Source organism: Patella vulgata, chromosome 1 (assembly GCF_932274485.2).
Source record: "Patella vulgata chromosome 1, xgPatVulg1.2, whole genome shotgun sequence".
Taxonomy (NCBI): domain Eukaryota; kingdom Metazoa; phylum Mollusca; class Gastropoda; family Patellidae; genus Patella; species Patella vulgata.
The window spans coordinates 74,286,664-74,313,924 of record NC_065879.2 but is presented as its reverse complement, the minus strand read 5'-3'; the positions used below and the strand labels follow the sequence as shown (position 1 = coordinate 74,313,924).

Here is a 27,261-nt window from a genome sequence, read left to right as displayed (position 1 = left end):
AGTTTTTGTAAAAAGACTATACTTTCATATTATGTGCCATACATCCATCAAAAACATTAATGGATCTTAAGTTCAGTAAAACACTAGTGTATTTCCAAATATATAGAGAGTCTCCTACCAGTCCTTTTTGATATCAAAAAATATCAACACAAGTTGATAAAGTAACAAAAAACAAGGCTCTGCTGAGTTTTTTTTTACTTTATCAAAGAGTGTTGATATTTTTTGATACCAAAAAAGACGAGTAGGAGATTTTATTTATCACCCAATCCCTTCTTACATGCACAAATAGATAAATATAATTCTTTGCTGTAGATTTCACTTATACTGAACATTACGGGGTAGTGATATATCATTTTTTGACAGCAATTCAACCATTGAAGTCCTTTATATTGACCCAGTGTTTCCATCAAGGTCAATTGAATAATAATAGTTCATTTTTAATAAAACAAAAAAGTTACTTTTAATAAGAAATGAACTGTTTTTTTTAAAATAAAAAAAAAAGTAGTTCCTTTTCAACTGACCAATCAAACTCATGTAAAGCGATATCCCCTAAGGAGATATTGCAGTAGATTATGAGATATAGAATGTATTATTGGGTGATAAAATAGAATCCATACATAATATATCAAAAATAATTTATTTAAAGTAGAGTGTGATTTAGTTAACAAATGATTTATATTTTACTTAAAATATATACATCATTAAACAATAATAATAAATTTACTTAAAAGATTTCATACAAATCCTTACAACTTCATTTAAAACAATATTTCTTTAAAACAATTAACAAATGAAATAAACAAGATGGTATGAGGAATGGATACACTATCAAACTAGGAGGCATATAAGTCCATGTTAGAAATGGGATTGAAAAATTGCAAAGGACTGGTTTTCAACCCTGATACCTAGAAGCATGATTTACACAAAACTACTAATAATTTTACACCAATCCTTTCATCAAAATTCTAAATGTAAATGTTGCTGGTTTTAAATAAATCAATTTCTATTAAAACTTAAAGATGTGGAACTAAAAACCAACATTCTTAGATAAATAAAGATAACATGGGTATAACATCGTAGGAGCTAAATATAAGGACATTATTCTTCAGCTAGATATCTTTATTACTCTATACTGATGTTACTGTAATATACCCGTATGAATTTGGCACAATGCGATTTTAAATAAGTCCACACTATCAAGATTCTTTTGGTGTTATCTGTGTAAAATAAGATTTAGCAGGTTTGGTCATGATTCCTGGTAAATTATGTAGTCGTAGCAACCCAGCTTCACCACCAGATAATATCCATGTTGAACCAAATACATTCTTATTGGCCGATACCTGTAAATATACACAGATAATTTAAATTATGTAAATAAAAGGAAATGGAGCATAACGGCCTTCTTTCCTGCAACAACCGGGTGGGAAAAGGGAGCATACCCTACCTCATACATGAAACCATCACTACTTACAGCTACTCTTCTAATAATATGTCTGTACTATGTCATTAATATAGAGCTATCAGAAAAATTGACAAAAGTCGCAACACAAATTTTGGCATAATTTACCTATATCTAGAACTTTCTGTGCTGAGGTATGTGTAATTTTATAATTAAATATTGTGAAGGAAAAGATGGAATTATTTAACCAATGAATGAAGATAACAAAAAAGCAATACTCACAGCACGAAGAGATTCTATTGGATAACAAGCTAGTCTTTTGCAATCCACCAGTAAGCCTGTTTTCTTCTTCCGACCAGCCAAAATATCAGACTGAAAATATAGGAGCGAAAAAACTTGTATAATACTACCTATCATTATGTTCTCTAATATATTAGGAGAGAGACAGAAATGGAGTTTAACGTCCACTCGACACAGACTAGGTCATTTCGGGACTATCATATGGTTTTAATTTTATTTCAATAATTCGCTTGTGCGTAGGGGTCTTTAGCAGTGTGAGAAAACTGGAGGACCCGGAGAAAACCCACGAGGTTGGACAGGCAACCCTACTCCTTGTCACATACAACCAATGATTCAAAACCATGTCAGTTGACTCAATGACAGGCCTTATGATACAGCGCGCGCTTGCTAACCATTCGGCCATCCAAACCCCCCAATATATTAGGGCTGGGTATTGCGACTACAGTCACAATACATGTGTTAGTTATAAATTTAACAAGAAACCTAACTTAGATACTGAATACCTTAATGTTTGTAATTTAATGTAAGTAGAAATTGAATATTTTGTTCATGTGAGTTTTTCAGTGAAGTGTATGTTGTTTTGTACCAGAAAACTGTAAAATATATAGAATAATTCATCATAAAACAGACGTGTCAAGTATCACGATTTACACCTTATGATTCGATACAGCGCATTGTGCAAAGGTGAATTGTGATACATCGATTTGATGATACATCGTGCCAGCAATAATGTACTATTAAAGGACAATGTTGGTATCAGCCATTATGAAAGAACTGGTTAAAAAAATTCCAAATATAATTTCAACACAGAGATCATGGCTACGATAGATGCGTAATGAAGATTTGAAGAAACGGGAAGTTACCCCAAAAATGGAAAACACGAGTTGCCCGTATATATAACTGACGTAACGAACGATAACAGATACATGGTCGAATTTCAGCTCAGTGTTTTCGAAGACGAAAACTTGTTATATGAGACAGTGAGAAGATATCTGACAAGAAAATTTCGTATTACTTGTCCTTAATACACTAGGATCTGGAAGAGTTGTGATGTAATCCACGTTCTGGTTGATGTGAGGGATTGGCCAATGAAACGGTCTGTTGCAACGGGTTATTGGCGTGCTATGCATGATACTGTTGGAATCCTACTAGAAACATCAATACTGATTGGTTAGTCAACTATTTGAGGTCATAGGTCAAAGGCTGCTCGTAGGACACCTGACACGACCTCCCACTACAACTGGTCAGATCTTCATGTAGTAGAGGCCATCAAAAGTATAGAAAAAACGATATAGACATTATTTATATAATCTAGATATATTCAAACCTGTAAATTTTCCTGCTATTGATAGACAATAAACAATGGAAAGATATAAAAAAGAAAAGGAGAGAAGATGATTAGTAATAGATATAAAACTGAGAGGACTAAACATAACAAGCTCTAGATATAGTGAGAGCATAACTGGTGTCATTACTTAGCATGCTGTTTGCTCCATGCAGTGTTTTCCTAAGGCATAGTTTTTGCATCTGTTGAAGGTACTGCTTTCACTGTACTGGCCAATCAAAATGTTTGCTTTCTTGTTAACCGATTGCAGTGACATTTTTAAAGATGCATCAGCACTTTGGAGATTCTGACTGACAGCTAAATAAATAATTTTCAATTTGCTGCAATTGCACTACACAGTTATCAACCTCTCAATGAGATGTATATGTTTTAAAATTCAGTAAGAGCTGTACATAGCAGTGGTTTTCAATACTTTGCTTCAAAATAGACATGTACATGTATCTTAGAGAGAGAGAGAGAAATGGGGTTTAACCTGTCCCCTCAACACAAACTTGGTCATTTCGGGTCTAACAGATTGTTCAATTTTATTTCAATAATTCGCTTCCGCGTAGTGGGAGGAAACCGAGGACGCAGAGAAAACCCACGAGGTTGGACAGACGACCCTACTCCTTGTCACGTACAACCGGGGAATCGAAACCACACTAGTTGACTCAATGACAGACCTTATGATACAGCGTGCATGTGCTAACCATTTGGCCATCCAACCCCTGTATCTTAGACTACTAAGTAAATCAATGCTTATTTTGAACATAATACTATATACAGTCGTGATGACATCATCATTCAAACATGCATGTGCATGCGTAATGAACATACTTCACATAACCTATCCATTGATACCTCATTTGTGAAAATCAGTCCTCAGGTGGCAGATATATGATCAAATGAATTTACATGTAAGAAATCCAACCATTTTCAAGCATGGTCCTATTCTTTTGGCCACGACTGTAAAATCAACTACATTGTTATGCCTATTTCAATTATCACTAAAACTCTGTAATCTGACACACATGTGGTTGACATGTTTCACAAACCCTTGTTTTAACACTGCACAGAAAAAAGAAATCCAGCATTTAGTGCCATAATTATCAAAATACATGTACCTACCCGTGGATTATCTGTAAATATTAAACAACATTTCTTCTGTGATTCACAAAAATTATTATAGTTATAAACTTCATCCAATTTCTTCTTCTTTTTCTTCTTAATTTTATTTTGTACGTTATTCACTGTTGTTGACTGGTTATCATCGTTCTCATGACTAGTATTAATTGCACTTGATTGGTTATTTTCAGTATTTTGATCTAAATTCTTTGTATTTGATTGGCTATTATCCATATTAATTGCACTTAATTGGTTACCGTCAGTCACATGATCCAAATTTATTGCATATGATTGGTTGTTATTAGTCACATGATTCTCATTAGATGTAATTGATTGGTTATTATCTGTCACATAATCACAATTTTCATCTGGTTCAATAGTTTCAGTTGGTCTTCTTGCTTTGATATCAGTAGAATAAATCGGCTGAAAGAACAAATCTTACTTTATGACTCATGACAAAGTAGCAATATTGTTATAAAGTTAAGCATTATGCAAGAGCTAGCTAAATCTGCCTATTGCAGGTCTTTCTTTGGGCCTGAAATGTTATCTAAATTATTAATTGGACATTAATTAACTTATCCAGACCATAATCAACTCTTGATGTCATCACTAGCCTGCGATATTTACTGGATTTGAATGCAATTTGTGATGGATAATTTAACGTAAAAATGGATAATCAAGACTTACCAACGTCAGTAATGACGACCGAGACTAGCCTAAATTACAATGGCTAATATCTTGGTTCAGAGTGAAGCAATTTGACTGAAGTTTTCAGCATATTCTATTTACGTTGTCTATTTTTTAAAACTATTATAGCAAGAACTGTCAGCTCTTTATATAATTTTACCTAATGCCCCTTTAATTTCTCATCAACACAATGTTATTATGAGATAAACATATTTGCATGAAATATCCAAAGAGTTTATTGTTATTTAACTTACAAATTCCCTGTGAGCTACTGCATGTAGATTTATATCGTCTGATGACATGTCACGTAACCTCGCTCCACGTAATGTACCAGTAGTATCACACGCCAGTAGAATATTATACCAATCTATAAAATCTATATCCTATAATATACAAACAGGAAATCAAAAGGATTATGGGTATTTCTAGATTAACTCAATTTAAAATTCTTTCAACCACATGATTAAATGATAAGGCCAAATAAACTTAGTTTTTTGCAGATTTATTTTTTTAATGCAAAGACTACAGAACCTGAAATTAATGACAAGCCAGATTTTTCACAACTATATCAAAATTCAAAAATATGTAGGCGTAGGATACTAATTGAATGTAAAGACTGTATATATTATAGTAAGTGCTGGAGAGAAACACACCACACATGAACAAACAGAAATCCAGATGACAAACCCACAGATAAGACACAACATACAGACGTCAGACATTGTACTGGTAAATAATAAAATTACTATTAAATCAAGCACATCTGAGATTTGACTATAAACTCCGGGACTAACATTGTTTCGATGGTATTTAGTAATTGAACTGGAATATACAGATCACAATTCTATGGAATACAACCAGTATAATCCAGTTCAATTACTAAATGCCATTGAAACAATTTATCAGACATCAGTATGGAGATGTGGCAGTCAAACTCATCAATCAAATATGAAAGACAGAATGTATATATGTGATGCAGGGATGCTAGTATAGTACCCAAGAGCCTACTCATCAAATAAGTTAGGTTTCCTTCAAGGTAATTAGAAGGGTGTCGCTGGTTGGTCAGCATTAACCAAGCATTCTTTTTTTATATGGATATATTGTCTTGTATTTTACAATTTACCATTGTTTGATAATGACTTAAGAAGCCTATTCGAAACGTCACTCAGTTATAAGCAGTAATTGTATAGAAATTTCAATAACTACCTTGCGCCTAGGGGACTTTAGCAGTGTGTGTATCATCTTAAACTCTTTTGGGATACTTGACTGAATGTTCCGGAATTAAATTATCTTAATTCCAAAAATAGTGAAATCGAGTGAAAAGGAAAATTTCGGAGTACAACGTATGAGACGACTGCATAAAAAATATCTCAACCAATTATGACAGCTGAAATATATTTGTTACTTAAAATACATCATGATTCTACTTACACCACCTCAGCTGTTGGGACTGGCAGAACTATGACAGGGCTGAATTCCATATCACTTGATTGCAATTCTGACAACGAGCACCCCCTATATTTAACCTATAATTCTGACATCTCAGGGCTTTAATGTGAGAAGGATATTAATAAATGAAAAGTGACCTAATGCCCTAATGCCAGCTAAATTAATATTAATACACATTTCTGTTCTGTAAAATGTCACACTAAATAATATAAAATAATACCCAAATAGAACCAATATGGTTAGTTGGAGTGTATTTAATATTTGTTGGCCTTAATCCACAATCTTGATATCCTGTTGAACATTTATCTAACCTGTAAAATACAAAGAAATGAAATGAAATAGACTGATTACTTGACATTTTGCAGTGTAATTTGGATATTAACCCATTTAACACTAGAGACAATTAACAGATTAGCTACCCTATCCCTAGAGCTCATTAAATCAGCAGGGCTGTTAATCCTAATAGCCTCTACAAAATTGCAAATAACTAAAAAAATATTTTCTATACAAAGAAATACTCTGTTACAAAAATGTACAGATTGTCTTGTTCTTACCAAATCATTTAAAATTGAATTGTATAAAGCAGCAATTATATTATTACTATAAATAATATTGAAAAGTCAGTTCCACTAAAATTATGACTTTTCTCTGTCATTATGGTAAAATAACGTGAACAAATAACCCCTAAGAATTTTTGTTTGTTTTAAAATAGAACACAAATATAGCCCCTCATGTTAGCAGCAGTGTTCAAAGTAAATATAACTTTTAACAAGAAATATCGCTCCATATGACCGTCACTTCATCGCTATCGGCATTTCTGCCTTTGGTCACATTGGATATTTGGCGGGACTTGTCGTCTTCTTTGCTTCATTGTGTCGAAAATAAAAATATATAGTTTAAATCTTCGACAATATAATATTCCTCTATGTAGCCTGTATTAAATCCTAACAGTTTTGATTCAATTTAGTTTTCCAAAGTCTAGAATTATTCACCGTAAGTTTTGTGGTATCGTCTATCTGAAAGCATGTCCAAGATGGCAGTCGACACGCTTGATCTCGGCTGGAGTATACTTATACTTCGCATCATAACGTAAAAAAATAAATAAATAGTTTATTATCATATTCCACGATATGACTGGCAGTAAATCATAACAAATCGGGTTCCATTTCACTTTCCATATCATAAAATTATTAGCCATAAGTGACATCGTGAAAATATTGGAATAATGCCAAAGTCATAGACACCTCTGATCTATTACGGTGTGAATTTTCACCTCTGACCTATTATGTAAATACCAGAAGATCCTTTGTTGAAATGTATGTTTTTTATTGGATGATTAGTGAATATAACATTCCTTTTCATTGGGTGTTTTATTTTTATCACTCAATCACCATTTATTTAAGAAATAAAAACAATAGAAATCAGTTGATTGATATGGTGCTTTTGTTCGCTAATGCTGATGCCCGGTATGATTGGTCGGCGAGTTGATTCACTACCATCTAATGACAGTGGGCGTACTGATTCGCTGTTTGCAAAAATGGGTTAAATTATATTGTACATTTACTTACAAGAATATATGGTCTTTTCCATAAACAACACCAGTTTCATTCAGCGGCCATTTTATACAAGTCACTGGAGTAAATACTGGCACATTGTCGTGTTCCTGGAAGAGGTTTTCCAAGTGCCAAAATTTTAACCTCTTATCATCACTACTGGTTACAAAAACAGACTCAAACTTCTGGTGCCATTCAAGACATCTTATTCGTCGACTGTGAGCAAGGAATGATCTGATTGGATGAATCATTTTCACACCAGAACCAGTTTCCGAAACCAGAAGTGGTGAAGTAGATGACATGTTCCAAATTCTTACTAAACCTGAATAAAAGGATTTCATTCTTAATTACAAATACATACTTTTTAATATCACAGACTTTATTTGTAGCATTAATATTTAAATCATTATTAAAAAGCTATCTGGAAATAAGAAGAGTCATATTAAAATGTAACATCATGTGACTGTAATTCATTAAATCATTGGTCGAGTTCACACACTATTATAATACCATGTCAAGTTTGAATTTTAATTCAGCTGCCCTGTACACTGCTACCTACATATGAAATTTGGTCGAACCACATGAGCGGTTTTGAAAGTTGAAAATGTAAATTGTTTATTTCAGATGGATAAAAGAGACAACATAAAAATTCTGCACACGCTATCAGCTGTAGACACCAATAAGACAGCAAATGTGTTAAATGAACCAGTCTGTATGTGTTTAGAAATGTTGCAATGAGAATTTGCGGAAATGCCAAATGAGTATTTAACATATACTAACCTTTGGCATAACCTGCCATAATTAGATTAGATACGCCAGTTGGTTGCCAGGAAACCACCAAACACCCTCCACTATCTATAAAACATTTTAAATAAAAATATACTGGTACCTCATTGAAGTCAGTACAAAAACTAACATAATTGCAAGGAAGGAGAGTTTTACTGTCTCAGTTGATCTTGAAACTAATGAAAATAACTAAATGAAATGAATAGGGTTTAACATCTATCTCATAAATACTTCACTGATCTACTGCAGAGCAACCAAGATAATGTTCTTCTAAGTATATGCATAAAATATAGTGAGGGGGATTTTGCCCAGGCAGCAACTGAACAATGAACAATGAACCCTGTTCTTTCCTCACAATAGAAAGTGAAGACACATTTTCCATACGGCAAATAACTGTTTTGAGTAGGTAACTGTTCAATTTTAATGAAATTCTCTTGGGTTGATCTGATAGTGACCACAAGAGCATGTTTAACTGCATCAGACTGAAATGGAGAAAATGTGTCAAGAAATTGTTATTTTCACTGATTTCCAATAGAAATGCAAATATTTGTTTTTACCTGATTGTTTTACATTCTTCAATATTAGACAAGGTTTTGGTTTAAACAGTATTGGATTGGTGAAGTTAGAATTTGGAGCAAATCTGTCAGGATGAGGTATACTGTAATAAAAAAATCAAACACCGTACAAAGAGATACAGAAATATCTCACCTGAAGAATCAAATTTTGGGTAAAAAGGATAATTTCGGTACAGTAGGACCAAATTCTATATCAGGTCCATGTTAGTCAAGCAGTCGGGGCAATGGACTTGGGTTTCATTAAATCTCAGGCTTACCAGGGTTAAAGCCTGTGGATCTAGTAAGGAAAGTTTGTCCAAGCATGTTGCTTGCTTGCTTAATTCCTTTTTTTTTCAATCTCAATGACATACCTACCTGTAAACTCGGACATGTCCATCTAAACTAGAAACAGCTAATAGACCTAACCTAGGCACAACATTCTGAAACATACATCATTTAAACATTAGTTTTTTATTTATGAGATTATTTCATCCTGTTGTTCTTGTTCCAGCACATTAAAAGTGATTGTAGAATATCATTAGTTGAACACACAGTTAGAAATAAGGTGTCTGGGCCATTCCCGTATTAATGCATGATTTATCACCCAAGCCACGAGTAAACATATCTTAATTGAGTGGGTGCTCTTGAGAATACCTGATTTAATCAGCTTAATAACTTCTGTAATGTAGTGCTGGGTAATACCACTGCAGTCACGATACGATACATATTGCGATTCAGTTGTTATAATACGATTCATAACCAGGTCAACATTTACCAAGAAAACAACAGGATAAATGAATAATTGATATTTTTAGTTCTGCTGATGTCGTAGAAATAAAGATGTGGATCAAAATAAGGACCAAAACAATTTAAGATTGTTTGTGTACCTATGGATAATGTGTGACAGGTATAATTAAGAGTGACAGGTTACTTACTGAAGTGACAAAAAAACATAATAAAACATTGTAAATAATTGATTTAGCGTCTTGCAATTCAATACACAAATCAAGAGAATCAAGAGAAGGTGAATCTCGATGCATCGATTCAATGAGTAAAATTACATAAAAGCCACAGGTTATCCAAATCTAGGGTAGTTCGAGTCAAAGCCTTATCAAAGACAATAAATAGCATGGACATTTTAGGTTAAAGACATAACATTGATATGCATCATAACACCCCAGCCATTGCTAAAAAAATATACAAGTTAACAAGCAATGAATAGAATTAAGATCATACCTGTTGTACTGTTTTATCAGGATGTTGCCATGCCCCCTGTGGACACCAACTAATAGATGTAACACATCCACCATCATGTAACATTATATAACATAATACAGGCTCTGGCATTGTTTTACTGGAAGTAAGTGAATCGAATAAACATAATATTGCCATGCAACAAATATACCCCACCAGCAGCATTTTGATGGGTGACATTCTAGTTTCTGTGGTCAGGAGCATTAACTATGTATAAAATTAATTAGCAAATCTGATTTCGATGGTATGCTTAGTTGATAAAGTTCTTAAAAAATATCTCAAATTAAAATAAATCTAAATTAATGTTAAGGTGACAGGGGCTATAACTCTGGAAAACAGTCTAACTTAGAACTAGCCAAACAATCCAAACAAATTTGAAAAAAAATTGTGACAAAGTGGATAAATGGTTTCTGTGATAGGGGCAGTAACTCTGAGAAAAATTGTAGCATGGCTCTTAATTGTTTGTTTTCCATTGGCTACAGATCTCTGAATAAGCTGAGTGATAAAATAATGGCATCATAAATAAATTTGCTTTTGGCTCAATCACAAAGAGTTGATATATAGAGAGAAATGTGATTTATTGTCCACTGACACAAACTAGGTCATTTTGGGACTAAGTTGATATAGAAGTTAATTAGTGTGTCAGGGGGGTTGGATGGCTGAATGGTTAGCGTGCGCGCACTGTACGTATCATAAAGTCTGTCATTGAGTCAACTGGCATGGTTTCGAATCCCTGGTTGTACGTGGCAAGGAGTAGGGTCGCCTGTCCAACCTTGTGGGTTTTCTCCGGGTCCTCCGGTTTCCTCCCACTGCTAAAGACCCCTACGCGCAAGCTAATTATTGAAATAAAATTAAATCATATGTTAGTCCCAAAATGACCTAGTTTGTGTCGAGTGGACGTTAAACCCCACTTCTCTCTCTCTCTCTAATTAGTGTGTCAGTCATACTTTTGCTGACTCATTCAAAGTAATCAGTATATTCATAACACGTCCACTAAGTATCCTACTGTTTTTCTAAATTGTTTTCAATAATCAAGGAAATGCAAATGGTGCCAATGTCGTTTGCCATCCCACAGTCGTAAAACTTTTTTTCATTCTAACATATACATTTAGTGAATATGGGAAAAAAGATTCAGTTATCAAAGATACAAATAAAATACCTTAATGGGTTTAAATCTCCAAACTTCCAAATCTGCACAACACTTTGACCGCTTGGTTCCCCTGTTACTTTGATTGGCTGATCTGAAGTCATGTTACACACCACTGCTGCATATTGATTGGCTGATTCAAATATGGGCAAGGGACACCACTCTACAGCAGTAATTGTAGCACCACAGTATGAGGTAACTTGGTCTGTAAAAATATGAAAATTTTAAACTGCATTTGAGATATATTCTTTGATTGGCATTTTGTAATTGGAGCATAATCATTTGAGATACAAATTGTCCAGCAAAGGTCAAGTGAAGTAAGAAAATTAGCCTTGTAAAATTTGTAATGAGAGACCAGATTCAGTGAAATGAAATGCAGTTTAATGTCTTACTTTTTAGCACCAACCAGGCTAATGAAGACGGGCATGTCATGCAGTGTGCTATGAGGTAAATTTTGCCCAGACAGGGGCATTTCAGCCTACAGTTTATCACAAAATTCTAACTGTCAAGGGTTATTTAACCTCTGAAAGCTGGGGTAATGACATGTAGTTGGGAAAATGAATGCCAGAACTGGATGCTAAACATTTAAGCTACCATTATTTTTTTAATATCTCAAACCAATAATTAAACTAGGTTAACATTATCATTTTCACGTGAAGATTAAAAAAACAGACTTGGTGACAATAGTTTAAATTCACCACAGAAAAATAAAATTTCACTTAACACATTCTCATATTTATTTCCTTTTAATTACCTTTAGTTGTAAAAGACTGGAAGATGTGTAATGTCTGTGGTGTAGATGTGATCGATGTTTTACAGTTAACCTTCATCTGTTTTATAACAAATTCATGACTATCTCCATTTCTAGCGAAGTAGTTCTTTATTAATCTGTGAAATAAACATCATATATTTCCTGTATGTATCTACCAATAAACAAATAATAAGAAGGGACAATGTGTTTTCGTGATTCTATACTTAATAGATTTGTTTTCACAATTAGAGCAGCAAGAGCTGTGTCCATTAGTCTTCAAACATGTTAACATTATAGAGGTGGTGGGGTACAAACATTAACTGATCCTTTAGTTGTCTTCTAAACATCCTTCTGTCTTTTACAAACCAATTTCTATACCGTTTTGCCTATACCGTTTTTTTAGGACTTCGAATTTTGTCTAATGGTTTGGATTGTTCGTACTTGGTTTTATTTTATTGACTTTTCTTCTAGGGGTCAAAACAGTAAAATTACACTGATTCGACTATAACAGGTATGAGAGATTACAGTGAAAGCAACATTAAAAATACCAAACAGATTGCAGTAGGTTAATTAAATAGTAGTAGGATCACATTAAAGTCTGGACTTAGGTGATAGACTGTAACATTCATAGTTTAGTTACTATGAAGATACATTCATTATTTACATCACAAGAAGTACAGTACTAACCAATCAGACTGTAGCATGTCAATTAAATATGTACAGATGGCATTGATGTTAATATTTATACATGAGATTTATAATTAAGGTCCAATCAAAAGCAACTACAAGTACAGTTATTTTGTGTTTCAAAGAACTGACCAATCAGATTGTAGCCGGCTTATTAAATAATTATGTGCAGATGGGATTGATGTTTAAACATAGGCAAGCAACTGTGATAAAGAAAAGATTCTTGATCATTTCACTTACTCTTCATTTAATTGTATCCAATCTTCACGAGTAGGAACTAAACCGGGATGTAAATCATCAGCCCTTGGATGAGTTTGATACCATGTAAGTACATCATCAAATTTATCATTGTCTGTAGGTAAGGCTGTTTCTCCGGTGAACTTTCTGTTACTATATTGATATGTTGATCTAAAGTACAGAGGGTCTTCAAAAAAAAATAAAATAAATAAATTGACAATTTGTTTTTAATTAGAGATTCAGTAAGAATACCCATAAAACTTATTGTCCAAAAGCTAATGGCCAACTTAATCTTGATAACAAGTATGCAAGAACTATTTCCTGACCAGTGTTCCTGGGAGTTTTGACTATTCCCTTTGATAAATGTCCACTCAAAAATTGCTGTACTAAGACATCATATATGAGTGGGTTAGAAACCATACACTCCCAAAATCTTAATATTTATCATTATCCAGTCAGAAAATTGAAACAGAATATAAAAATGATTATAGTGACTTTTAAACATCCTGCAGTGTTCATGACAAAGTCTTTATTCTCCAAATCAACTCCTAGTCAAGTCAGGAGTGAGCAAAGTGTTTGTTAGATTTTTTCTCTTATTCTTGATGTTCACATACATGTACTGACAGGAAAGTATGTAATTAGTGAATTCCATTTGTTCACATTCTACAGACTAATGACATTCCACATTTGTTTGGATTTTGATATACAAAATATATTTTCTTGCTATCTATAGCTCTACTTAATTATTTTTTGTATGTTATATTCAGGGATGTTGATTCATGAGGAAAGCATGGCATGTCCCCTTCATTTGGTTTGGAAAGCCCAACAGGTACATACCTTCATCAACTCCAGAAGAGCAGGACTCAGATTCAGACATACTTTCCTCCTCACCATGGCTATAATCCCCATCTTCATCACCATCCCCACCTTCCTCTCCATCACCTACTTTTACTTTATCCCCAACCTGTGAAGATGATGGAGCTTCTCCCTTTAATAGTTCTTTTACCATACAGTGCATTGTGGTTCTTGCTCTGAAAGTGAAGACCATACAATAAACATAGACAAGTTAGTTAACTATGTGACTTTCCCAAATAACTGAATGATATCACCAGGTACCTCTGATAAAGCTCATCTAATCCCTTACATCCTAATGTCATAAATCAGTGCCAGATTAAGACCTTTAGAGGCGTTAAGCACTGACAAGATTATGGTGCCCCCATATTAAAAATAATGAAACAATGCTAAACTTTTGTGGGTTCTTGTTCAGCTGCATCATTTGCACCAAATTAATCATTGGTAAAAAAAAACTCTGTGGTGCCCCCTTTTCCTTGATGCCTTAACATTTTCTTATTTTGCTCCATGGTTAATCCTAATGTTGTGAATACAAATAAAACAATTTATTTTATGATCAGTAGTGGAATACCGCGTTTTATCAGTGAAATAAAAGTGTTATTCCACTGGCTAGTTGTTTTTACCTAAAATGATTGTAAAATCATAAAATAAATAGAACATTTGTCGTTTTAGAGTGAAAACATATTTTATTTCATCTCTAAGCAAGAAAACGTTTATATTTTCACTCATGCTACGCATTCGTGAAAATATAAGTTTTCTTGCTTCTCGATGAAATAAAATATGTTATTCACTCTAAAACGACAAATATCCTCTATATCTGAAATATAAATAACAGATTCCAGGACAGCTTTTAGGTAAAACTCAATATGAGGAACGAACAAACAACATGCTCATTCCCTTTTATCAATATAATGCCAAAAATTCAAACATTCAAGTAATCTGAATTACTTCAAATTACGAAATAAGATCAAATCAGTCTTGATATAGTTGACAACATACCTAATAGCTGCTTTACGTTTTCCCTCTACAGGTGGAGCAACCGGTTTAGCTTTCTGTCTTTTTAACATTTCTAATTTCTCTTCCTTCAATCGGTGATCACGTTCATGTTGTGACATCCACATTGATTTTACAAACTTTCCACATAAATTACATTGTTCTTGTTCATTCTGAAACAAAAACATCAATATCTCAAATCTGGATACTGTTGGTAGAACTATAAATATCTTATTATACTTAAAGAATTTTTTTTCATAAATACTGAAACTGGGACAATTTATATTCTTCAATAAATTCTAGTATACTGACCTCTCTTCCACACCATTTGAGATGAAAATGATAATATGGAATAAATTTTAACAATTTTCCACAACCTTGACATGTTAAACTTCCAGTTGCCTTTAATATTTTTCTCAGCGAAGGTTGGTCATCTTTTCCTTCAGGACACACTCTACTCCACTGTAATGTAAACAGAGTTCTTTCAAATAAATCTTATAACAATAGTTTGATAATTAAAGAGACATTATCACTCTTTGTAAATGGGCTAAATAAGATTGATTTATATAATACCAGGGAATTATTCATTGTTTAATCAATCAGCTTTTTCAAACGGTGGCAGTTGGGTATAGTCAGTTGATAAAGAGCCTTGCAGGAGCTCTCCAAATTTACAAGACTTTTAAGCTTCATTCAGCTTCTGCAGCAAAAACATACTTTACAAATCATTGACCTACCACTTTAGTGTGATCTGACATCATGTGCTTCTTGAGTGCTGCTAGACCTAGGAATTGCTTCTCACAGTTTAAACATTTCTCTGGTGCCTGGCTATCCCCATCTTCTACTTCTGCTGGTTCATAGTTAGCTGGTTTTCTACCACGTCTTCCTGTTTTCTTTCTACTTCTGGCATTCAATGTTTTCGATGTCCTACTTTTCAATTTGCGGACAGAAACATTTGCCTCTTCTCCTTCCTCTTCTGTAATTTGACCTTGACCTTCTGTATCCTGACCTTGACGACTGACCCCTTGTACTTCTGTGTTATGACTTTCTATAAAAGATTCACCTTGACTTTCAAAACATACAAACTCACTGTTTTCTGTTTCTGCTTGGGAATCTTCTGTATTTGGTGCTTCATCATTTTGATTTTGGTTTGTGTTTCCATACCAAGGATCATCTTCTGAATCGGTTTCAATAATCAAACGTTTTTTAGCTGATAATAATTTTTTATGTGCCATAGAATCATTGTTGCTCTCTGTTTCAGGGCTCAGGTATTTCTGCTCGGACACAGCTGTCAAGATAGATAAATCCTTAGAAGACTTTCTTCTAGATTTTCTTGGTCTTTCCTCATCATCATCAGCATCTACACTAACTTCAGAGGTTGATCTGGGTCGTTTTAAACTATATGGTTGAAACTTGGCAGGGCTGGAATGTTCGGAACCTGTTCCAATATCATTTGCTTGGTCAATTTCACTTAATATGACAGAATGTTCTGGACTACTAGCATAATCACTTGGCTGGAACCCGCCTTGAAAATTTGTAATTTGTGTTCTTAGAGGTTGTTGTGAATTTGCTTTAGGCATTTTAGATGGCATGCTCAGGACACTTTCTACTGATTGTGAATTAGATCGAGTTGGGGAAGACAAAAGATTAATTTCTTTCGTTGTCAAACGGTTTAATAAAACTTTTGATGTTTTAGTAACCTTTGAAAGAGGACTGTCTTTGTTTTTTCCAGCATTCACATGAGGTGATGCACCAGGAACCTTTGTATTAACATTTTGAGTATTCACAGATGTAGCCTTAGAGCCCAATGAATTTTCGAAAACTTCAGTGCTAGTTGCCCCATCATTTGTAACATTAATCTGATTTATGATCGATCCAATATTGAAAGTGTTTGAGACTCCAATTGCATTATTCACTGAATTGTTTGTCGTAGCACTCAAATCAATTGCTGGCTGGATTGAGTAAATCACAGAACTATTCGCACTAGAGTTACTGTTCGATTGGATTGATAAATTCAGAGAACTGTTCACTTGTAGAGATGCAGGGTTTACAGCAGAAGGTTTTTGCACATTTTGTCCTGATCTCGTGGACGAAATATGTGAGACTTTCCAGGAGCTGAAATTTAACAATGATTGTCTCTTCTCAGGTCTGCTGGCAGATTTAACACTCCTTCTTCTTGCTGACATGTTAAAATCAAATAAAGTTTTCTGAACAAACTTGGGAAAATGTGGATCAGTCAGAGTGAAATGATCGTCAGTTTGTGTTTCTATTGTTCTTTGATGCGGAACATGCAAAGGCGAAGATGTTGAAGTGGAACTATTTATACGTTGGGGTGCTTCATGGAAACTTTGTGTTCCTTGATCACAGAACTGTCTTTCCCCAATTCCTGATCTATAGCTTGGTGGTGTTGTTTGCATGCATGTGGATGTTGATGAACTGATTGCTCGTCTTGGTGGTGTTCTTGGAGATAAAGTTGGTGATACTAAAGATGTGTTAGGATGTGCAGGTGCATCTAAAGTTGTTCTGGACTTTGTAGATAAATGAAGAGTTCTAGATTGTGAAGCTGAAGAATTTGAATGTGGTGAAGCATGGTCTTTTTTTGTCTGGACTAATTGGGGGGATTTAGATGGAGAAGACTTTGATGGTAAAGGATGTTTTTCTGCAATAGAATCAACTGATGCTTGTACTGATGAATTGCTAATGGATGCTGACCTAGTTTTTATTGGTGTTTTCTTACTTGGTTGTGAGTTGTTTACCATATTCGCTGCTGATGGTCTTCCAAATGGGGAGCTGCAGACCACTTGTTGCGTTGGTAGTAATGTGTCTATAGCAGACATTGTGGTTGCTTGTTCCAAAGAAGAAATTACTGGCAACTGCTTTGTTACCATTTGGGCTTTACTAGCGGTTCTCTTAACAGGTGATTTAGTGGGTGTAATTTCAACATTATCCGGAGATTTAGTTGGTGTTGATAAGATTCCTGTTCCTACAGCAGGTTTACTTGAACTTGATGTCGATAGGGATACTGTTTTTTCAGCCGAATTTACCTCTGATGCATAAGACGCTGAGGCTTTAGTAGATAAATCTGTTGTGGAGTTTGTTGATGTCTTATCTAACAGAGTGTTGACTGAAAGCACGGCTGGTTCCCGTTGTTTTGCTTTCTTCATAATCTGGTTTTTTTTTCTTTCTATGGCTTTTGGAGATGCTATATCTTTACATATTTGGGGAGGTATTTTTGTTGCAGGACTCGTTGATGCTTGTTCAGCTATCGGTGGTTTTGAGGTTGTTTCTGTAAATACCTTCTTTGGAGTTGGTTTTGTGGATTGAAAACTACTATTCTCTAAATTTTCTGAGTTATTTTTGTCAACCATGGAAATAATTGACATTTTGGTTGTTAATTGTTTTGACATGGGAAGTGATTTTGTGGATTGAACACCACTATTTCTTGATATTTCTGTGTTATTTTTCTCAACCATGGCACTAATTTCTATTTCTTTAGTTTGTTTATTTAGCAAAGTGGCCTCTTCTCTCGTTGCTTCTATTCTACTGGTTGGTAGTTGAATTGTTGGTGTTCTATTTGAAGTTAATTTGGTTGGAGATGTCTTATCACCTATTTTATTCTTTTCCGTCACACCTTTTCTATAATCTGAGATTACTTCATCTTCACCAACAGATTCAGTATCAGCTGTATGTGAGTTTTCCACCAATGGTACATCTAAGGAAGTTGCAGCTTGTTCTTCCTGGTCGTTTCCATCATTTACGTTTGAAATATCTTCCATCAAAGTATCTTCTGGTTCAGGAGTCACAACCATGCAGTTTACCAATAAATCATTTGCTTTCTGAAGCAAGTTAGTGATGAAATTATTACCTTTTTCTATTTTTTCTCCAGAATCATTCACTTGAACTTTGCGGAATAAACTTTCAAATTCTGTATTTAAAATCCATCTTTTTTTTCGCTTGTGAATTAATTCAGAGGAATCAATTCTTTCGTGTCTTATTTTGATCTCTGGCTTTGTGATTCTAGTTCTTGCAGCTGTTCCTGTTAATCTTTTGACTTGTGTTCGCTTAGTGATGCTTTTAGGTTCATTTAGACTTGGGTCAGTTTTTTTTGATGAGGTTTTTGTTTTTGTTTTGCTTGATTCTTTTGATGCAATTCCAGATCTGTCTAGTGATGTTTGTTTAGGAATGGACTGTGATTGCATCTCCGTGGGATTAGTTTTAGCACTAAAATTAGCATTAATGCTTCCAGCAAGATCTACTAAACAACTAGCATCTAGAAGACTTTCATCTATTAAAGAATTTGTTAAAATACTACTCTCATCTAGATTACCACTATACAACAAAGTATTTCCAGCAGCTTTTATCTCTTTAGCACTAGATTTACATGTATCTATAATACTGGTGAACTGGTTTTCATTCATCGATGTACTGGTCACATTTAATGTATCATCTAATGAAAGGTTTGATTCACTGAGACCAACATCACAATCAACAGCTTTGGTAATTTTATTTTTTTGAACCTTTGAAGCTTGCTTCCTAATATTCACATTCTTTGGCATTGCTTGACCTTTTGAATTATTAGCAGATTTCTCTTTTACAGTAGAGTCCTGCTTTTTGCTTTGATTTGATGGTTTGGGACTATAAGAAGAAGGTTTAAGAAGATTCTGAGTTTGCTGTGATGTACTGGAACAAACAGGTGTTTCCTCAGACTGCTTCTGGGAAGAAAGGTTGGGGCCAGGATGCTTATAAGCTATGTTTGATGCTTCTGGTAAGGTTGGGTGCTTCTGTGGTGAAGATCCTTGAATAGGACTTAAAGGTGCTGGCTCGTTGTTCTCAGTTAATGGTGCAGTATTAAATTCTGACTGTTCATTAGGTTGATCAGAAGACAGTACTTTTCTCCTGGGAAAAAGAACTTTTAATCTTTTTCTTGGATGTGAGGGTCCTTCCACTGGCATACCTGTCGACAATAGGGATTGGCTTTTCTGGGGCCCCAAATAAGTGCCCTTTGACAATGAGTTCATTATATCTTTAGAGGACTGAATTTGCTGTTTGAAAATTTCTTCTGGATCTAAGCTTTTTGTCAAATTGTTAGATTCCACAGCTCCTTCTTTAGTATTTGGATTCTCTTTGGAACAAATGTTCTTGGGCTGATTTTGTGATGTGACTTCCAAATAGTCTACACTCTTTGATAGTGGTATATTATCTGTGATGCTAGATATGTTATCATCCGTTGGTGTAGGTACTGACTTTATGATAATTTGAGGATATTCTGGTGATGAGAAAGTAACAGGTTGTGGGGAGGATGTTGATCCTACCCATTTTCTTGTGTTTCTTTCTTTTGGTGTACTGGTTGGAGCTTGCTCAATTGTATCGGAAGATATAAAATTTTGTTGGGCAGGTGAATGACCAGTTGTATTCAAGATTCTTTTTAAAGCTAATGTGGTTGATGGATTCACTTTTGTAATACTTTTGGACAACTGTGTTCTGCTGGTTAATGAGGCGTTCCCTTTTGAAACAGTACTTGATGCTTTTGAATGATCCTCTGGTTGACTAACTACTGCAGGAACTTGGATAGTTTCTTGCATAGTTTTATTTATTTGAGGACACGGTGGCCCTTTATCTGTATTGGTCGGTTCACCTGTTGATATCACTATTTTACTGATTGAATTACTTGGAGATCTGTGATGGGATTTATCAACATCCTCATTCCTATTTCCACTTGCATCACTAGCTGTGGGTGTATTATTGGTATCAGTAGAACTAGTAGTTACTGATTTACATGGACTATTTTCTACATGTTTGCTGGCAGAAGATTCAGATACTGAGTCTGGAAGCCCAATCTTTGGTTCATTCGTCTCAGATTTTGACAAAGCTTCTGAAATAGTTGACTGCACAGGTTTTTGTTTCTGAGTTATGGCTACCACTGTTGTGGGAAGGGGTAGAACAGGTTTTTGTGTTTGAGATATGGCTACCACTGTTGTGGAAAGGGGTAGAACTGGATTAAGTGGTTGAAAAATGTTTGAATTAACTGTTTTAGTATCTATAGACTGGAGTGGTTTGTTCTTATTTGGTGATGTCAGAACAGGTGGATCAGGTTTTCTTGGAGTGGTTTCAACAATTGATGTAGAGCATGGCTGAAAAGATTTTTCAGGAGATGACTTGGAAATGTTTGCAATTATGCTTGAAAAGACAGGTTTAATTGGATGGTCAGACCTAACTGGATGATTTGGCTCCTCAGGCTTTTGGGGTTGTAATGATGGCAAAACTGGTGGGGGGTTACTAGCTTGAAGAGTAGTTGATTGAACAGATCTATCTAATTGAGGTTTAGGAGAAGTCTTTTCTACTTTCAATGGAACCAAAATTTCAAATGTGGACGCTTGAAGTAGAGAAACATCTCTGTTTGTTGCTCTATCACTATCAGATGTTGTTCTTGGCACTGGTTGATCAAATGATTTTGCTTCCGTCAGCAAAGAGTCACTGGCTTCTTCCTTAATTGGAGTTGCTAACACCGAGGAATTGTTCATGTTCTCCATGGAGCTTTGATACTGAGACTCAGATAAACTGATCAGATCAGATTCAGAGAAAAAGTTTGATGTGTCCATGATTGCACTACAAGATCTGCTTAAAGAATTTTCTGAATCTTTAATTGAGTATTCAGAGGCAGCTCTCTGGTTCCCTGTAAATCCAGCTGGTGCTGTGGACAAATCTGCCACACAGGCATCTTTTGAAAATACTTGTGCTTTAAGACTCTGCTTAGGAGATTTGTTAATGAGTGATGTCTTGATAAAATCTTGAATAATGGCTGTATTTTGATATGCTTCAGCAAAGTCTGATGTCTCTGTTTTTACAATATCAAACACATCGGTCATTTTTTTAGTTTGTGAAGATTCATTTCCGGGCAGAGTATTCTCTGTAGTCTTTGCTGCAATATTCATGGCTTTGCCTTCCTGGTGACTTGGTGGAGTTTTAATCAGTAACTGATTCAGACTTGTATTAATTTTGTTTGGTGAATTCTGCTTATTCTCAGAGACCTTTCGAGATGGTGTAATGGTTCTTCCCCTGGATGACCTTGTGGCAACTGTCTGTGGATCACTTGTAGCTGTGATATGCGTTTCAGTTGAGTCAGATGACTTCTGGATATGTTCAACAGGTAGCAATCCCTTACCTTTATCCTTACTCTTTCCTGATTTAGCATTAAAATTTAGAGACTTCTGAATGTTAATTATTAATGTGTTCTTTTCTTTTACTTTTGTTTTTTTGTATTTTCCACTAGTACCATTTGGTGATGTAAGGATGGCATTTTGATGATCTGATGTATCCTTTCCTTTAGACTTTCTGTGTGTAGATTTAGTTGCAGGTGATTTCTGCCTATGATCCCTATGTGTTTGTTTACCCCTACTTTTACTCACAGGGGATTTAACACTAGAATTAAAAGATGCTTGACCAGTGTCCACTATTTTAATTGAGGTTTCTTTTTTCTTGGACTTTTTACATGTGGGCTTAGCTGTAGCTCTTGGTGACTTTAAAGCATCATTTACAGATTGAACAGGTGTTTCCTTTCCCTTAGATTCTTTTTGAAAGCTTGTTCTCTTTTTAGATAATAAACTGTCATCTGTTTTTACTCTTGATGACTTCTTTTTTGAAGACAATGATGTGGCAGCACTTTTTGACTTTTTATTTGATGGCACTGATGTGTCTGTTTTTTTAGACTCTGCACTTGGTGGAAGATTCACAGTAGATTTTTTCATGGACTTTCTTGCTGTTTGTTTGATGGCTGTTTTTAAACCAGATCTAGCCTCAATGAGCGAACCTTTAGCTATATCTGCACCGCAAACACTGCTAACATTAGTCTTTTGTGAGAATTTATCTTTAGTTGTAGACACATTTGATGTCTTTTCTTCTATCATGGACAAATCAGTTGTAAACAGGCCAGTGTCATTCAATGTAGCATCTCCTTTTTTTGCACATTTACTTGATGCTTCACTATCATTTGAATTGTTAAGTTTTCTCTTCCTGCTGGTTGAAGCTGTTATTGGTGTTGATGTTTTTAATACTGCACCATCTGGAATTAAATAGAAAATAGTTAGTTCTGAGTATTGTTAAATATTTATCCAAAATCACTTTTTCATATTCTGTATAGAATTAGAAATTTCTGTATAGAATTAGAAAGCATTTGGTACAACATAGATCTTCTGCACATACATGTACTATGTTATTTGGATTAGTGTTGATACTGTGCGCATTGTCACTTTGTGGTTTGTTTTCTGTTTTGGTGTTCCAAGTCAGACTGAGACATTAACACTTTTGGTAGACACTGTGTCTCACTTCTTAATAAGTGGTTGCCATGCAAAATACACACACATTTTGGAAGAGATGGAGAGAGAATGGGCTAAAAAAAAGTGATTTTTTGTACAATCAGTGGCCATAATCCAGGCAGTTGACTCAATGATTGACCTTATGGTACAACACCCACACGCTAACACAAACTCAGGAAAACATATAATGTATGGGGTTCAATTCATTTCACTGATTCACTTACGGGTAGGTGTCTTTAGCAGAAGAAAAAATGCTTTCTTATCAAACCAGTGTAAAGTAGAAATGTCCGAGAGCAGAGATTGCTAGGACCTACAGTTCTATCCGATCAAATGCAAGTCCTTATGGCAATCCCTTTATAAAGCTCACCTGTTCTTATTTTAGACAAACCACCAGGTAATCTAGTTGGTGTATTTTTCATGTTGGTACTCGTTGAACTTTTAGACAGCTTTGCTTTTTTTGTTCTCGTCCCAGCAGGGATGGGTGAGACAGTGATTTGTTGTGGCAATGAGACATCAGCACCATGCATAGTCTTACGAGCTTTACGAGATGGCTTCATTTCGTCACAACTGAAACAGAAAATCAGATGAACAATACATTAGTACATCCCATCTTATAAAACAGATCAAGATAGTACAGATTTAATCTAGAAATACATGTGTAGTGTACATCATGTACGTCGTAGTGTATACATAATGGACCAGTAAGCTTATAATTTATAAAGCACATCAATGTGTCCTGCAATAATACATAATGTATACATAATGGACCAGTAAGCTTATAATTTTTAAAGCACATCAATGTGTCCTGCAATAATAATAATGGCTATTTCTACCCTAGGTTGAAGATTATCATACATGTTCGTGTAGGTGAATGATAACTGTACATTATTGAATTCTAAGAAAACAAAAGAGTTTGGGGCAAAATAAACTACAGTACATGTATTTAGCCCACTTTACACATGGAAACAAGTCTTAAAAGAGAAGTCTCAGAAGCCCCTTATAACACCTCTCTTATTCCTAGTCCCTACAGCTATCTGAAGAAATATAAACATGATCTTATGTAAGTGCCTGAATAACCATATCTGTATTCTTATCGAAATTTTAGTGGTACTGGTAAGTAACTATCAAATCACTCATTCAGTTTAACTATGACATTCCTTAAATGCGTTATGTAAATCGAAAAGGAAGGTTTAATATCTTAATTTGACACTTTCACACAAGGTAAATAGACTATGTTTTCATGTTTTGACGACTCAATACAATCAGATTGCAGGTTAGTCGGTACAAAATGGAACCTGCCCACTAGTGCCATCCTGGGGCCTGTTTCACAAAATTTTAACTAAGATAAAATCCAAATTTTAGTAATTTGATTGGATAATATTAGATTGATTTTAGTGCTTAGCCAATCAAAATTAAAGTATCTACTAAAATTTGGATTTTATCTTTAGTTAAGATTTCGAGAAACAGGGCCCTGGTTTTATAATTGGGAGTCTATCAAGTCTGTGGAGTGTATAGGATTAGGCATAACGATAGGACCAAATCTCTAAGGGCCATAGGCCTATCACCGTAGTAAACAGTGAAACTCTTCTCTTCTCTACCCCCACACCATTAAACCTGCATGAACTTTTTTAGGGGCTGCTGCCAAGGGGTAAGACCAGTACTTAAAAGCTGCCCCAATTTTATTCTTTTGTATCTACTAAAATTTGGATTTTATCTTTAGTTAAGATTTCGAGAAACAGGGCCCTGGTTTTATAATTGGGAGTCTATCAAGTCTGTGGTGTGTAAAGGATTAGGCATAATGATAGGCCTATCACCGTAGTAAACAGTGAAACTCTTCTCTTCTCTACCCCCACACCATTAAACCTGCATGAACTTTTTTAGGGGCTGCTGCCAAGGGGTAAGACCAGTACTTAAAAGCTGCCCCAATTTTATTCTTTTGTATTGGAGTATTGGAGTGGATGATAACTTTCTCCCCTAAAGCAACCACAAGCATCTATAGACACCAAACCAATGGACAGACAAACAGGGGTGACAACAATATATATTACACACTGGACCCTTTGTTTTGACCTGTAATGTGTTGTTTTAGCACGTGCACAGGTGATCATTTGAGGAAAAGTAGGTGTTCATATAAATGAACACCCCAACATACTAACCCGGAGATTGTCAAAACAGACCATGCATTTTCGTGCGTGCACTGTATCATAAATAACAAGAAACACCGTGTTAGTTACAAAATATAAATACATGCAGTTAAAACAATAAATAAATATTTTTCAATGTAGATTGTGAAATAGTATCATTAGCTAGAAAACGCATCCAATAGTATAAGGAACAAATACACAAAACCTAGCGAACAAAACACACTGCCAGAGTTACTCAGGACTTTCTACAGCAGAACGGTGTCAACGTTATGCACTGGTCAGCCCTTAGTCCGGACTTAAACCCAATTGAACATCTTTGGGATGAAATTCAGAGGAGACTTAATAAAGTCGTACCGAGACCAAACACAGCCGATGGATTGCACCAGACTTTTCTGAGAGTGTGGTTCCAGGTGCCAATGGCGTTCATCAATCGTCTGGTCCACTCCATGTACAGACGCTGCGCTGCTGTTATTGACACTCACGGTGGACACACCAGATACTGATGTATAGACTGTGTACTGACTCTAAACCTTCTTGTAATGTCTTGGAATTGTGATGAATTAATCACTAATGTGTCAACATACTGTTCACAAAAAATTGCTTTAATCCATTTCTTGAGTCGTTTTCTAGAATGATTTGATAAAAGTGCCTCTCTGTTTTTGAAATCGTATTGACGGGTTTTTTTTGCTGTTTAGTATATTATGGTATTTAAGTCAGTACTTAATGTTGTCCAACTGAATATCTTGGAGGGATGGACATATTTCAGATACTAGTAGAGGTAAGATATTTCAGACTAAACAAAGCATCTAGAGATAACCCATGTCATTGTCTACAAACAGACTACATGTATATTATAATCTACATTATACTAGACTAAGAGGCTATTCATTGTGACATTGACTCCACCTGTCACAAGCAAAGTGTCAACAAACTGAAAATCTAGCCAAGATCAGTACCTTAGACTCAATAAAGACAGACATTACTGTGAAATCAAGACAAAATGTCTTGTATTTTAATTCTTCACAATTGATTGAGAACTGGATTTGAACTCACTACCCCTGGCTGTTCACTGAAAAATCTTCACACTATGTATATAATTTGACACCATTTTATCCCCTGTGCCAATGTGGCAAAGCTAATATCTGGGGATTTAACGGTTATTGTATACAATGTAAAAGATATAATCTTTGAATTTTAAAATAACACAAGAAATTATGTGAGACAAACAAGAGCAATATTGTCAAAATCTTATTAAGAATCAAGAAATTAGGTCAACAATCTTAATGTTTTTTTTGCTTTCAAATATTTCTTTCTGAATAAAGTACACAGTAATTTTCTGATTTGAAAGTGATCAAAAGCATTATATCATCATTAAGTTAAGAATAAAATTTCAACAAAACAAGAATTAAAAACGATTGTCTAAGGTACCACCAGACCAGAACCGCTCTGTCGTCTGTGTGTGTAAGTGGGGTGGGGATTCGGTGGATATTACCTCTTAACGGAAATCGAAATGAAACTTAGTTCAAATTTCCACGTCATTTCTATTTGACAAAATGCAAGTTAACTTCAATATGAAACAGAATCAAAAAGTAAAAATGTGTAAAATGGGAAATTTTATATCTTACAAATTGAACAACGGCAAACATTGGTCTCGAACTCGCAATATTTTTTAACACGCATCATAAAATGGATACTGTTATTTGAGTAGTC

General features: G+C 34.8%; 1 protein-coding gene across 1 annotated transcript; it reads right to left on the bottom strand.

Annotated features, from left to right (window-relative positions):
- Positions 1-618: 618 nt before the first annotated feature.
- LOC126811622 (mucin-2) lies at positions 619-27,257 on the bottom strand. Its single transcript, XM_050537415.2, has 19 exons — positions 27,177-27,257; positions 23,775-23,974; positions 15,833-23,154; positions 15,411-15,560; positions 15,105-15,271; positions 14,091-14,284; positions 13,257-13,440; positions 12,333-12,466; positions 11,591-11,783; positions 10,414-10,531; positions 9,553-9,617; positions 9,181-9,281; positions 8,618-8,692; positions 7,853-8,159; positions 6,505-6,595; positions 5,090-5,218; positions 4,152-4,571; positions 1,682-1,771; positions 619-1,340 (listed from the first exon to the last, which is right to left on the bottom strand). The coding sequence occupies exons 2-19, from the start codon at positions 23,962-23,964 to the stop codon at positions 1,197-1,199; spliced, it is 10,074 nt and encodes a 3,357-aa protein (XP_050393372.1). The 5' UTR covers positions 23,965-23,974; positions 27,177-27,257; the 3' UTR covers positions 619-1,196.
- Positions 27,258-27,261: the final 4 nt, after the last annotated feature.

Coding starts and splice junctions, on each gene's coding strand:
- LOC126811622 (XM_050537415.2), bottom strand. CDS start 23,964: ATGAAGCCATCTCGTAAAGCTCGTAAGACTATGCATGGTGCTGATGTC. Junction 15,272..15,410: donor TCAAATGGTGTGGAAGAGAG/GTCAGTATACTA, acceptor TTTTTGTTTCAG/AATGAACAAGAACAATGTAA. Junction 11,784..12,332: donor CCAGTCTTTTACAACTAAAG/GTAATTAAAAGG, acceptor ATATTTTTACAG/ACCAAGTTACCTCATACTGT.